A 12,798-nucleotide genomic window follows, 5' to 3' on the forward strand; every position below is an offset into this window, starting at 1 on the left:
CTAATGAAAAGCAAACAAGGATGAAGCTTCCCATTTTCCAAGAGTTCAAGATATGTTTACGAATATCATCCAATAGAGGGGGAAATCCCCTTGCTTCCTTATGCATTTGACTCCAACAGGAGCTAAGCTGTAGTTTCACTTTTGGAGTGAAACGCGTAAAAGGAGCAGGTGGCTCTCCTATGTATTGGATGACTTTAATAAACATATCTTGGGTTTTCAGAAGTTGAGAAGCTCCATCCTTGTTTGATTTTTATTGGTGATGGCAGATCATGGACCATCCTGGAGCATGCATCTTTCAGTAAATGGAGCTGTGAGGGGAAGCTTGTAGCAGAGAGGTTTGGGATATTTTACAATAGTTATAATTCAAAATATGCCTTGAATGTTACTCAGGACATCCTGTGTAAAAAAGGGCTTTGTACACTGTGCTCGTGTAATGTTTGAGCAATGCAAACATGCATGCAGCATCACAGCATAAATTGCCTTTGCTTGCTAGGATGCAGACAACTCCAGTAGAGTAAATTTCCAATTCACATGTGTGCTGTGCACAATAGGTCCTTACATAGGACCTCAGAAACAGATATATTTTATTATTATTATTATTATTATACAGTATTTATAAAGCGCCAACAGTTCGCTCAGCGCTGTACATTGTAAAGGGAGACAGAACATGCGACAGTACAATAACAATACAATGTGATACGCGAGGGGTTCGAGGGCCCTGCTCTTTCGAGCTTACAATCTAGGAGGGAGGGGATAGTGGTACAGGAGGAGATAGCTGTGGGGGATGGAGTGGTAGGAAAAGTGGAGGAGGTTGAAAATTAGCAGGGGGTGGGGTAGGCTCCCCTGAAGAGTTGGGTTTTCAGGGTGCGCCTAAAGGAGAGGAGAGTAGGTGATAGTCTGATGGGTTGGGGCAGGGAGTTCCAGAGGATGGGTGACACCCTGGAGAAATCCTGGAGGCGGGCATGGGAGGAGGAGACCAGGGAACTAGAGAGAAGGAGGTCTTGTGAGGAGCGGAGTGTGCGTGTTGGGTGGTACTTGGATATTAGGTCGGTGATGTAATTTGGGGCAGTATGGTGGACAGCTTTGTACGTCAGTGTTAGGATTTTGAATTTGATCCGTTGGGCAATCGGAAGCCAGTGTAGGGATTGGCAGAGGGGGGTGGCAGAAACGGAGCGGTTGGTAAGGTGAATGAGTCTGGCTGCCGTATTTAGGATCGACTGAAGCAGGGATAGCCTGTGGCGAGGCAGGCCAGTGAGGAGGGAGTTGCAGTAATCGAGTCGTGATATGATGAGGGAGTGGATGAGCTGTTTAGTGGTTTCTGGGGTTAGGAACAGTCGTATTTTGGCGATGTTGCGGAGGTGGAGTCTGCATGAGTTTGTTAATGATTGGACTTGGGTCTGGAAGGATAGGTTGGAGTCCAGAATGACACCAAGTACTCTGGCCTGCGGGGCAGGTCTGATAGTGGCATTTTTTTTTTTTTTTATAGATCTGAGCACAGCACACGTTTACTGATCTTTATGCAGCTGTGGGCCCATAGAAGACTCCATATATCTGCATTCAAAAAACAAACCCTGAGCAGATGAAAACACAACATTGTTTGTGCCCATGTGCATGAGCCCAAAGCTCAACTCTAGCAAAAATGTATTATTATTCTGGATACAGTGTGGAAGGGTGTGAAAACCTGTAATCTTCTTATTGTTTATTTCTCCCTTTGGGCGATTTCTTCTTACTTCCTGTTTGAAAAGGGTCAGACAGAACAGGGGAATTGCCCACACAGAAGTCGCATTAAGAACATATTTCCTATTGAGTAAAGTTTTGAACTTCAGATTTAATTGTTGCCTGTGTCCTAATGAGTAGAGTTACTCTCCATTCCTGTGCAGGAGATGGCTCTCAGACAAAACAGGAAGAGAAAACAGATCTACTCTATGGGAAAATCTTCTCAACAAGGTCTGAGGCAACATGTAAAACCAGACAGACGTTCTAGAAAAATAATAGTGTGTGATTAGCTTTGAAATGCATAAAGTCAGAAAAGACTTCCTGCTCAGAGCTTCAGTTTTAGCTGTAGTGTTCTAGTCTACTCCACTTTCTTCTTAGTAGTTGATCCTGGTGCCCTTTTTGCTTTCCTGTTCATGATGATCTTGATGTCTCTCACATGCAGAAAATCAGATGTAATAAAGTGTCAGCAGTCAAACATTTCTCAAAAGTATGATCAAATCCAGACCTTCCTTGAAAATTAGAATCTGACCAATGATCAGCAAAAGAGAGAGAAATAGTTCTATAGGGCAGAGGTCTGGATGCACAGGCCACTGAACATGTCGGGATAAGTGGACTACACAAAACTCAGGTTAATATATACTGAGTAGACCTTTCAGATGTTAGCATGTCTGCAGTGTCTGCTGAACAGCATTAGCTGTTCCCTGATTGGTCATTGTATTGCTGTATTGTTTGTTATATAACATTAACAATAGGAACCTTGTGAAACTGAATTGTCTGGTGCGCATACCCTAGAAGGTCCTGTTGGGGAGTTTCTCCCCTTTTTTTTCTTTTTTTTGCTGATGACCAAAAGTCTCTGGGACAGGGAAATGTATTAACACTTTAAATGTTATGCCTGAGTCATGTATTAAAAAAGAGCTTAAACTTGCAAGTACATATATTACCTATTGATCCTAACATTCTGTCTGAGCTGACTAAACCATGCCTTTGCTGCACTTTAAATTCCAAGCAGTGTTCCTAGCCCTTCTCTTCTGCTTGACTACAGAACATCACCTCCTCTCCTCATCTTAAAGCCTGAGTGCAGCCAAAATCAAAAACAGAAAAATCAGCACAAGGGATATAACACTGCAGTTTTCCGGTATGGCAGGGGCTAATGCACCTAAAGGGCTGATGGAGGACAGAAGAGAATTACTACCAACAGCAGATGAATCGACACAAGGGAAACACCCTACTGACTAGTTTAGGGAAATGCAATGTGTGGTCCAACAGGGGAGAACTGTATCAGACTTAAGTTCCGCAGAGTCAACTCAAAGTGGAAGTTTTGAGCACATTGCATTTTCTGATGATCAACAGGGACAAAAAATGGGGATATGGGTATGCATTGCTAAATAAATATTCACTTGCAGTGTGCCTTTGAACTTACTAGAACATTTGACTGCTACAGGAAGAGTCAATTCAATTCCCTTCCACAGAACTACGGGGAGGGAGGGGTAGGAGGACAACTTCCGCTTCCGATCGCCTAGGCGATCACAGCAGAAATGGGAGTGGGTACCTGTCAATTTCGGTTACCTGCTCCCCACTCTCCAAAGGTGCCAATCCTTAATGGGGAGCGGGGTACCAGTCTTTAAAGCGGAACTTCCCATTTTGGGTGGAACTCCACTTTAAGTGTCTTAAGTTACTTCCTGGTTTCCAGCCCTAGAACCTAGGGGTTTTCTCAGCTTAGCACACCATCCTGCCTGTATGCCTGAGGTAAGAGCAGATGGATTCCAGGAAGTAAATGCTACATGAATCATCTGTCCTTGCTCAAGATGGCCACAGCCAGAAATGCTTAAAGTGACTTTTAAAGTGATTTCTCAGCAAAACAAAGCATGGAGACATGGATGGATGAGGGAATTTGCTTTGAATATTAAAAATGAATTAAATAGCGTTTCCGGTCCGTTGTGTTCAGATGCAGTGTATTTCTGCTTTAATATGTTTCTTCTATAGCTGGCTGTGTTGAATCTCATTTTCCATGATCTCTTTTTCTCCAGGAACAAGGCAGCACTGAACTGAGGATCAAATCACTAATAGGCTCCTTAAAGCATACGATCTATGAGTATGTATGTCTCTCACTATTTAAGGTAAGTCAGTGTATTTTTAGCATGTTAAAGAGCATTTTCTGGTGTACTGAGGAACAGCTTCACCCAAAATGATATTTAGGGTCTGCCCACATGTATGAGTATACATACTACATGCCCATGCAACATGTATCTCTAAATCACTTTATCGCATGTAATTGCACAGATTGATGCAAGGTTTTGATTATTTTTATGTGCTGTGTGTTTTTTTTTTTCCTGGTCTTAGAGGAGAACATAGGTGAAGCTTTAAAGCTTAGGGAGGCAAAATGTTTTTGATTTTTCTCTAAAGTTTAAGCACCCTATTTAGACAAACATTCTGTGGCAAAGACACAGATGTGAGCTAACTCTAAAGCCGCCATTACAATCTGATTGTACAGTCTACACTGCAGTACAAGGAACTGTTTGTTTAGATACAAATTGAACGGAATGTTTAAGTAGTAATCCATATTGCATAATTTTGCTACATCAAAAGATTGTAAGCAGACTGTGGTATGCTTAGCGGTTTTGTAGTAATTATAACTACCTTCAACCAGCTTTCCATTGCAAAATGATCAAATGACTCAGGACAACCTACAGTTTCAAATATTTCACAAATTCGATTAAAACTGTTGTTGGTAGGTTACATTTTTTCATAAAGTTTAAGTTCACCTTTTCACAGACAATGAAAAAGTGAACCAACACACTACACCCTCGCCACCTCCCCACTCCTGGCACCAACAGTGGGGCATAATTCCTCCCACTGACACCATTGGTGGGGTATTCTTCTTTCTACTAACACTATCGATAGGGCACGATTTCTCCCACGAACACCAATAATAGGACACTGTCTACTCTCACTGATGCTGGAGCATTCTTAACTCTTACTAGCCACACTCCAGCCCAAAGTCAGAAGGACAAAAAACTGGGTAGCACAGTGGCTAAGTAGTTAGCACTTCTGCCTAGCAGCACTAGGGTCATGAAATCCCAATCACGACACTACCTGCCTAGAGTTTGTATGTTCTCCATGTGCCTGTGTGGGTTCCCTCTGGTTTCCTCCCACACTCCAAAGACATGCTGGTAGGTTAGCTGGGTCCTGTCTAAATTGGCTCTAGTAGGTATATGTATGAATGTGAGTTAGGGACCTTAGGTCTCAAGCTCCTTGAGGGCAGGGACTGATGTGAATGTACAAAATATGTATGTAAAGTGCTACATAAATTGTTGGCACTATATAAATACCTGTAGTAATGAAATAAACTGACCTTGTTTTTCAAAGTTTGGTGACCCCTGGGGTATAGCATCATTTCTAACCACTAAGCCACTGCACTAAGGGCTTACTGTCTCTAATTTCAGGGCCAGGCCCCTCCCACTAGAAATGCCCTACCCACCCAAATAGGAAGGTCAATTAGCCACAACACAATGAATCCCTAATGACCTCTAGAGGAAGCCTAGGGTTCCATGGAACCCTGGCTGAGAATGGCTACTTTAGTTTATTAGTTTTAGGAGGCTTTAACATTTGCTTCAAGGTAGAGCTCATTTTATGATCTTTTTGTGCTACATACAGTTGTGTTCAAAATAATAGCAGTGTGTTGAAAAAAGTGAATAAAGCTCAAAATCCTTCTAATAGCTTTTATTTCCATACACACAAATGCAATGGGAACACTACACATTCTATTCCAAATCAAAACATGAAGAAAAATATATCAAATTTGTGTTGTTCTTCTAAAACAATTGAAGAAAAGTGAATATTAGACTGTTCAAAAAAATAGCAGTGTTTGTATTCTTCTTTACAAACTCAAACAATCACTATATAAACTGAAAAATGTTTGAAGATTTTGCTTTCCTTTGAATCACTTAATTAATATTTCGTTGTATAAGCACTGTTTCTGAGAACTGCTGTACATCTGTGTTGCATGGAGTCAACCAACGTCTGGCACCTGTGAACAGGTATTCCAGCCCAGGATGATTGGACTACATTCCACAGTTCTTCTCTATTTCTTGGTTTTGCCTCAGATACTGCATTTTTGATGTCACCCCACAAGTTTTCTATTGGATTAAGATCCGGGAATTGGGCTGGCCACTCCATAACGTCAATCTTGTTGGTCTGGAACCAAGATGTTGCACATTTACTGGTGTGTTTGGGGTCGTTGTCTTGTTGGAACACCCATTTCAAGGGCATTTCCTCTTCAGCATAAGGCAGCATGACCTCTTCAAGTATTCTGCTGTATTCAAACTGATCCATGATCCCTGGTATGCGATAAATAGGCCCAACACCGTAGTATGAGAAACATCCCCATATCATGATGCTTGCACAACCATGCTTCACTGTCTTCACAGTGTACTGTGGCTTGAATTCAGTGTTTGGGGGTCGTCTGACAAACTGTCTCCGGCCACTAGACCCAAAAAAAACAATCTTACTTTCATCAGTCCACAAAATGTTGCACCATTTCTCTTTAGGTCAGTCAATGTGCTCTTTGGCAAATTGTACCTCTTCAGCACGTCTTTTTTTCAACAGTGGGACTTTGTGGGGGCTTCTTGCAGATAGCTTGGCTTCACATAGGCGTCTTCTAATTGTAACAGTACTCACAGGGAACTTTAGACCTTCTTTGATCTTCCTGGAGCTGATTGTTGGCTGAGTCCTTGCCATTTTGGCTATTCTATCCATTCAAATGGTAGTTTTTTGCTTTCTTCCACGTCTTTCAGGTTTTGGTTGTCATTTTAAAGCATTTGCAATCGTTTTAGCTGATCAGCCTATCATTTTCTGCACTTCTTTATATGTTTTCCCCTCTCCAATCAACTTTTTAATCAAGGTACGCTGTTCTTCTGAACAATGTCTGGAACAACCCATTTTCCTCAGAATATCAGAGAGAAATGCACTGTAACCAGCATGTACAACATTTGCTGCCTTCCTTCCTTAAATAAGGGCAATAATTGCCACCTGTTTTTCAAAGAATGAATGACCTCACTAATAGAACTCCACACTGCTATTATTTTGAACATGTCCCTTTCAATGAGTGATTCAATTACACAGAATCAGCAGCATGCATGTCATGACTGTTGGGTCTGCTGGATTTCTATTACTCTACTACACCTGCTAGTAAATTATTTGCCATGTAGAAATATCATTTCTACCAAAAACAGTGATTGATCAGGTTAGTGATGTCTGACTGCTATTATTTTGAACACAACTGTATACATATATATATACATATATAGTACTATTATCTGTTTAGTGACTCAAAACGTTAGATGACATATTTTGACCTAGAAGCACTGGAAGATGAGATTTATATATGACTGGTGGAACCCAGCTACCGACAACAGTAGAAAACATTTGGTGCTTCTATTATTGAGCTCAGCAGTGTTTTAGGCTTGCTTCATTCTTTGTTTTCTGGACTTTTTTTTTTCTTTTACCTAAAATATATTTATTTTTTTCCATGTTGCATAGTTTTTTGTTTATTTTCATTTTCTTTTTATATCATCAAACAGGGACCAAGCGGTAGATTTATTTATTGTAAATTCTCTTCGGCGTGCCAACTTAAAAAGCACGCTGGGGAGTTTTTTACTTCCCGCCGGAGAGTTCCAGCAGGGAGTTTTCTCTACCACTCCTTTTCATAGTTTTGTCTAACGCTATACAGAATACTAAAAATAAAACAAGGCATTCAAAGCGAGCAGCATGTCCTTCCTGAGCAAGGGCATCTGTAAACTTGGCTACCAGGCAGTAAGGATCACCAGCATTCCACATCCACTGGCTCCAGCCTTAGATTTCAAATTAATTGAGAATTATGTTTCTTTTGCATGTGTAATTAGATGATAAAGCAGATGTCAAAGCTTAATAGAAGCGAAATGGGAGCATTTTAATTTTCATTAATAGTACACTTTGGAAAATATTTTTTTTTTCTCAAGTGGAATAGTGCTGATTAAAATGCCGTTCATTCAGGGATGCGTTTCCCACATTGCCCAAGGTCAAGGTCAATTTAATGCAAATCTTATTATTTTTTTAAGATGTGTTTATGAATGTCATAAGCTTTATGTAATGATTTTACTAATGTGTTAATATATAAAGCTATCAGTTTGAAAAGTGCTATTTATAGAGTGTAATTATATAAAAACGTGGGAGCAGCTATGTTTGCTCATTGCATATGCATGTTAGGTTTCCTGTAGAGCATATAAAGCATAGTGATTTTGCCTATCTCGGATTATATGCTGACTGTTTAGACCATGGGTTGGGCAATGTACGATGTGTTACGATGCATGGCAGAGCGACTCAAGACTCTGTTGTGCAAAGAGTTGAAAGAAGTCTTTTTTACCGTTCAGTAAAGCAAAAAAAAAAAAAAGAAACAGCAATGCATATCACGTTTAGTTCAGTGTATACTGGACTACAATATACAGATTACAAACTACAAACCTTTTTTCCCAGTGGCTGTTTTTTACTGTTTCTGTCTATATGAGGGTGTATGTGTCCTTCAGAGCACACAACTTTTTTAGTGCCTGGTGCCAGAATTAAATTGCCTTTGACAACTCTGAAGAACCTCAAGCCTGCAAAAAACATGGTACATCTGCACAGAAGTATTTGTCCTTATTAAAAGCTATTTTAGTTTTTTGCAAAATAGTGGCAGTACAAAAAATGTCAAGCTCCCTTTTAACCTAGCAATGTTTCAGACTATGTCTAACCCTTTAAGAAGCTAGGAGAAAACGTCTGTAGTGCCATGCTTTTGCAAAGTGAAAGAACTTTTAATACAAACAAAATCCTGTGTGCAGATGTTTTTTTTTTATGAGAATTTGGTGACAGCTCAAATGTTGGGTTTTAAAGCTATTCTAAAGGTTTTTTTTTTTTTTTTTGGAAAATAACAAATATGTCTATACTTACCTACCATGTGCAGTGGTTTTGCACAGAGCAGCCCGGATCTTCCTCTTCATGAGTCCCCTGTAGGCTGTCCTCTCCCCTCCCTCCTGTCAGGTGCCCCCACGGCAAGCATCCACAGAGCCGTGGCTTGGCCCTGTCCCCTCTCTCCCCGCATTTGCTGCCTCCCTGTGGCTCCCGCTTGCTGTCTCAGAGAGATTTCCCTCAGTTCTTGTCTTGCCGACAGCATTTTTATCAGACAGGCAGAGAGAGGAACTCTCCAACAGCAACGACAGACAAAAATGAAACTGCTTCTTTTTTTTTTTTTTGGTAGTGCGGTGGAATGCTATAACCCCTGTCAGATTTTTATTTCTATCTTTGTCCCTGTTGTAGATTTTCTTTCAGTTTCTGTCCCAATAAACTTCTGTCCGGGAAAGATAGTGAGAAAACATCTCTCTAATGAAGCTCTGAGTAGCAGTAGCAGTTTTGGTTGGACATACACTTTAACTGAAAGCTTTATATGTCAATTAAAGGATAAGTTCACCTTTCATAACATGTTACATGTTACACCCATATCCAGTTACGATTGGACTGGCCCCTGCAACCCCCCTCCCTGATCATCGCTGTGACTTCTCCTCCCCGCTAGCTGTCATAATGCAAAAAAAAACCCCGGAGCTCGGGGCTCTGCCCGCCCGGCCGCGTCACTCATTCACAGTAATCTGTGAATGGGAAAACCACAAGTCCTGGCAGCCTTTGCAGCTATCAGCTTGTAGTTTAAAATTATAAATATAAAAAAACAGCGCAAATTTAGATAATTAATCAATATAATAAATCATTAAAATAAGTGCATAAATTATTCGTGTTTCCCCTTAATAATAAACAAAAACACCCAAAAGTCTATGTGCTGAAAACATAATTAAATTGTAGAAATAAAAAATAATATAATGAAAGTGCCAACTTCTTTTCTTCAAAAAATATTTTCACCTTCCACCAGTGCACACACCAACATTGAATACACTCACCAGAACTTGGTGAGTAAAAGACCTTTTAAGGAATTTTAAGGATCCTAAACCCTCTTTGGTGCCACGCTAGGGAAAATCTTCACCCTCCGAATAGACTCCACCATCCAACCAAAAGAAAAAAACTCACATAGCATAATATTGTCACACCATAGTAACTTATTCCAAATAGAGATTAAGGCCACTCACATGTTAATCACTTGCTAAAGGCATGTTTATTATGTATAACCGGCTTCAGTTCCAGCAGATATACAACCTTTTCCTTCCAGGACTCTCACATCCACAATGTAGTTTAAAATTACCTACCACGGTGCTCCACAGCACTGGGGTAGTTCACTGAGCCTTCCTGTCAATATGTATCTGCTTGTCCCTACAGGATGTATGAGCAAGCAGATATACTGACAGGTCATGGAGAAACCGGCATGGCACCAACGATCTGCTGATCACGGGTGCAATGCTTTAGAGGCTCCACAAATAAAAAATAATAAATGCACATGCGCAAAATTTTTTAGTTTATTATGTTTTGTTAAAAGGTGAACGTATCGTTTAGCAGAATATTTCAAGTATGAGATAGTTACAAAAGGTCACACTGGCAGCTCATGCAAAATAATATTCTATAATATAATAGGGAAATGTCCGATTGGGTTGCAGTTTTCCTTGCGATCCTTCCTCTCTAGTTATAGTAAATCTTACTGCACCATCAAAGCAAGCTAGAGATGTACAGCCAACTGAAATGAAAGGTTGCTTCACTTCTAAAGTAACACTGGCAAGAATAACTGAACTAGTTCTCAGAATGAAAGATGATATGATGGTACAGGGGTCAAAAATGAAAGAAAAATCTTCATTCTAATTTGTGGTCTCCTGCACTTGATGGGCCACTGATTTACATTGTGTCTGTCTTGATGCATTCCTAACACAGTCTTAAATCAGAGGTTCTCCAACATTATTGCTGTAATGCCTCACATGCTAGTTATAGGGGATGCTCACGCCTTCCCTAAATGTCATCACACAGTGAGCACATTACAGGAGCTACTAACTAGAGCTGACCCCTTTGAGTCAAGCCCCCCTCACAGTTTGAAGATGGGTGGTCTAGATAGCAGTACAATATCAGGGTTAACAGTGGTTTGCCTAATGTTGTCATAGCAGTCATTCAGCAAGGATGTGCAACCCATAGAGAGTTGCCTTAAATCTGTATTTGGGATATTACAATATAAAATATGACACTATAAGCATATAAAATATGAAATTTATGTAAAAAATATTAAAGTGTTTGCCCAGTCAAAACTTTTTTTTATAGCTGTGGATAGAGTAGAGAAGGGTTAGAACCCCTGTCAGGGTGGGATAGGGGGGTTTACTGCTATGTAGGGCTTCATTAGAGGGATTTTCTCTCACTCTCTGGCCTATTGACAGTGGTTTCACCAGACAAGAAGTGAGGATGAATCTGCAACAGGGAGACAGACCACACTTAAAGTGTTACTAAACCCACAACAGAAAAATTAGTCTGTATATGCAGTAAAGCATGCTTGTTATACTCACTTTGGAACCTAAGGGGTTAATCCTCTGCCTTGTGTAAAAACGCTGTTTGATCCTTACTTCTCTGATCCTCCCCTTCTTCTAATATCCCCCTCTTATCTCCTGATAAGACATATTGTGTGGAGTCACTCTGCACATGCTCAGTTTGGTGTGTATTGCTAGAGAGGTTTGGGTTTTTTTTCTTGGGAGAGTTCATGTGATCAACACAGGGCCAAACAGCACTGTCCAGAGGTCAAGGGTTCTGCATCCTCCTAGAGCAAAAGAAAAACTCCTTCTACAAGCTTTAACATGTGCTCAGCTGGACACTGATAGAAGTCACAAGACTGCTCTAACTGCTGCTGAGAAAAGGTATTTAGCAGTTTATATTTACTAAAATAATTGCACTTCCATGTGTACTGTGGGAGACCAGCTATAGTGAATGCAGGGTACTGGGTTTAGTAACACTTTAAAGCTCACAAGTGTTCTAGACTTCCCCTACTCTACTTAAGCTAGCCATACAGTGTTAGTTGTTTTCATTCAGTACACTGGTCTCACATTTATCAGCCGCAACTCCACAACATTTTTGAGCATATCTCTTCGACAGAAGTAGATCCAATGCTCAACTTCTGTCAAGCAGGGATGTCTATACACTGATCGAAATGAATATGTTCCCTGCTGAACTGGACAAATTTTAATCCGTGTATGGTCAGCATAAGATTGTTTTTTCAATTTCTGTCTTTGTAGCAGTGTTAGACATTTATCCTGTCTGTCTGGGGGAAATTGTTGTCACCAGGGAAGGAAGTGAGGGGAAAATCTCAATAAGGCCCCTTTCACACAGGGCAGATTCTGCCTGCGATCTGCTTGCTCAGCAGGGGATCTCTCTTCTGATCCCCGCTAAGCAGGAGGATGCCCCAAAGCACCCCCCCCATGTTGAGGGCATGTGGCCTGGTAGGATTCAGGAGGGGGGGGTGCTCACTTGTCAAACCCCCCCCCCCCCTTTCCAGACCTGCCGGGCTGCATGCTTGGATAAGGGTCTGGTGTGGATTTGAGGGGGACTCCACGCTATTTATTTTTTCCGAGGTTTTCTGATGTGAGGTTTCCCTAAAATCCATACTAGACCTGAAGGGCCTGGTATGGATTGGGGGACCCCCACATTGTTTTTTTCACAATTTTGACTGCAGCAATGTTTTCTTTGCATTCAGCTTTCAGTGGGGAATCCCGCTGACAGCTGATGACTCATAAGTTGTTAAGGGGCGCGGTAGCCAGCTTTCCGTCTCACTCCTTAGCAACGAGCTATTCTTCAAATAGAATTCGGATCGGTAGATCAATTTTTGACTGATTTGGAATTCTAATTGTTCCAAAAATTAGAATTTCAATAGAAAATGGATCTAAACATGGATGTACACAATGGATGTAAAAACTGAAGCCTAGATCCATTTTTTCATACGATTTTCTACCAAAAAAGGTGACTAAATGGATGAACGGAATGCCCTTGTGAAAGGACCCTTACTGTTCCCTCCCATGTCTTCAGATTTTACTGCATTTTACTTTATATTGCACCAAATGGATTCAAGAGCCAACCTAACCTATTAGCAACTGCCAGTCACACAAATTGCAT

At 40.8% G+C, this 12,798-nt stretch overlaps 1 protein-coding gene across 3 annotated transcripts in view; it reads left to right on the forward strand.

Annotated features, from left to right (window-relative positions):
- DYNC2H1 (dynein cytoplasmic 2 heavy chain 1) overlaps window positions 1-12,798 on the forward strand; it is a 597,118-nt gene that overhangs the window by 288,253 nt on the left and 296,067 nt on the right. For all 3 annotated transcript variants that reach the window (XM_089687276.1, XM_089687277.1, XM_089687278.1), the window contains one exon: window positions 3,744-3,833. In XM_089687276.1, coding sequence (XP_089543402.1) covers window positions 3,744-3,833 — 90 coding nt within the window. The remainder of the gene's footprint in view (window positions 1-3,743; window positions 3,834-12,798) is intronic.

Source organism: Staurois parvus, unplaced genomic scaffold (genome assembly GCF_062004578.1).
Source record: "Staurois parvus isolate SC_StPar_1 unplaced genomic scaffold, SC_StPar_1.0 ptg000422l, whole genome shotgun sequence".
NCBI lineage: Eukaryota > Metazoa > Chordata > Amphibia > Anura > Ranidae > Staurois > Staurois parvus.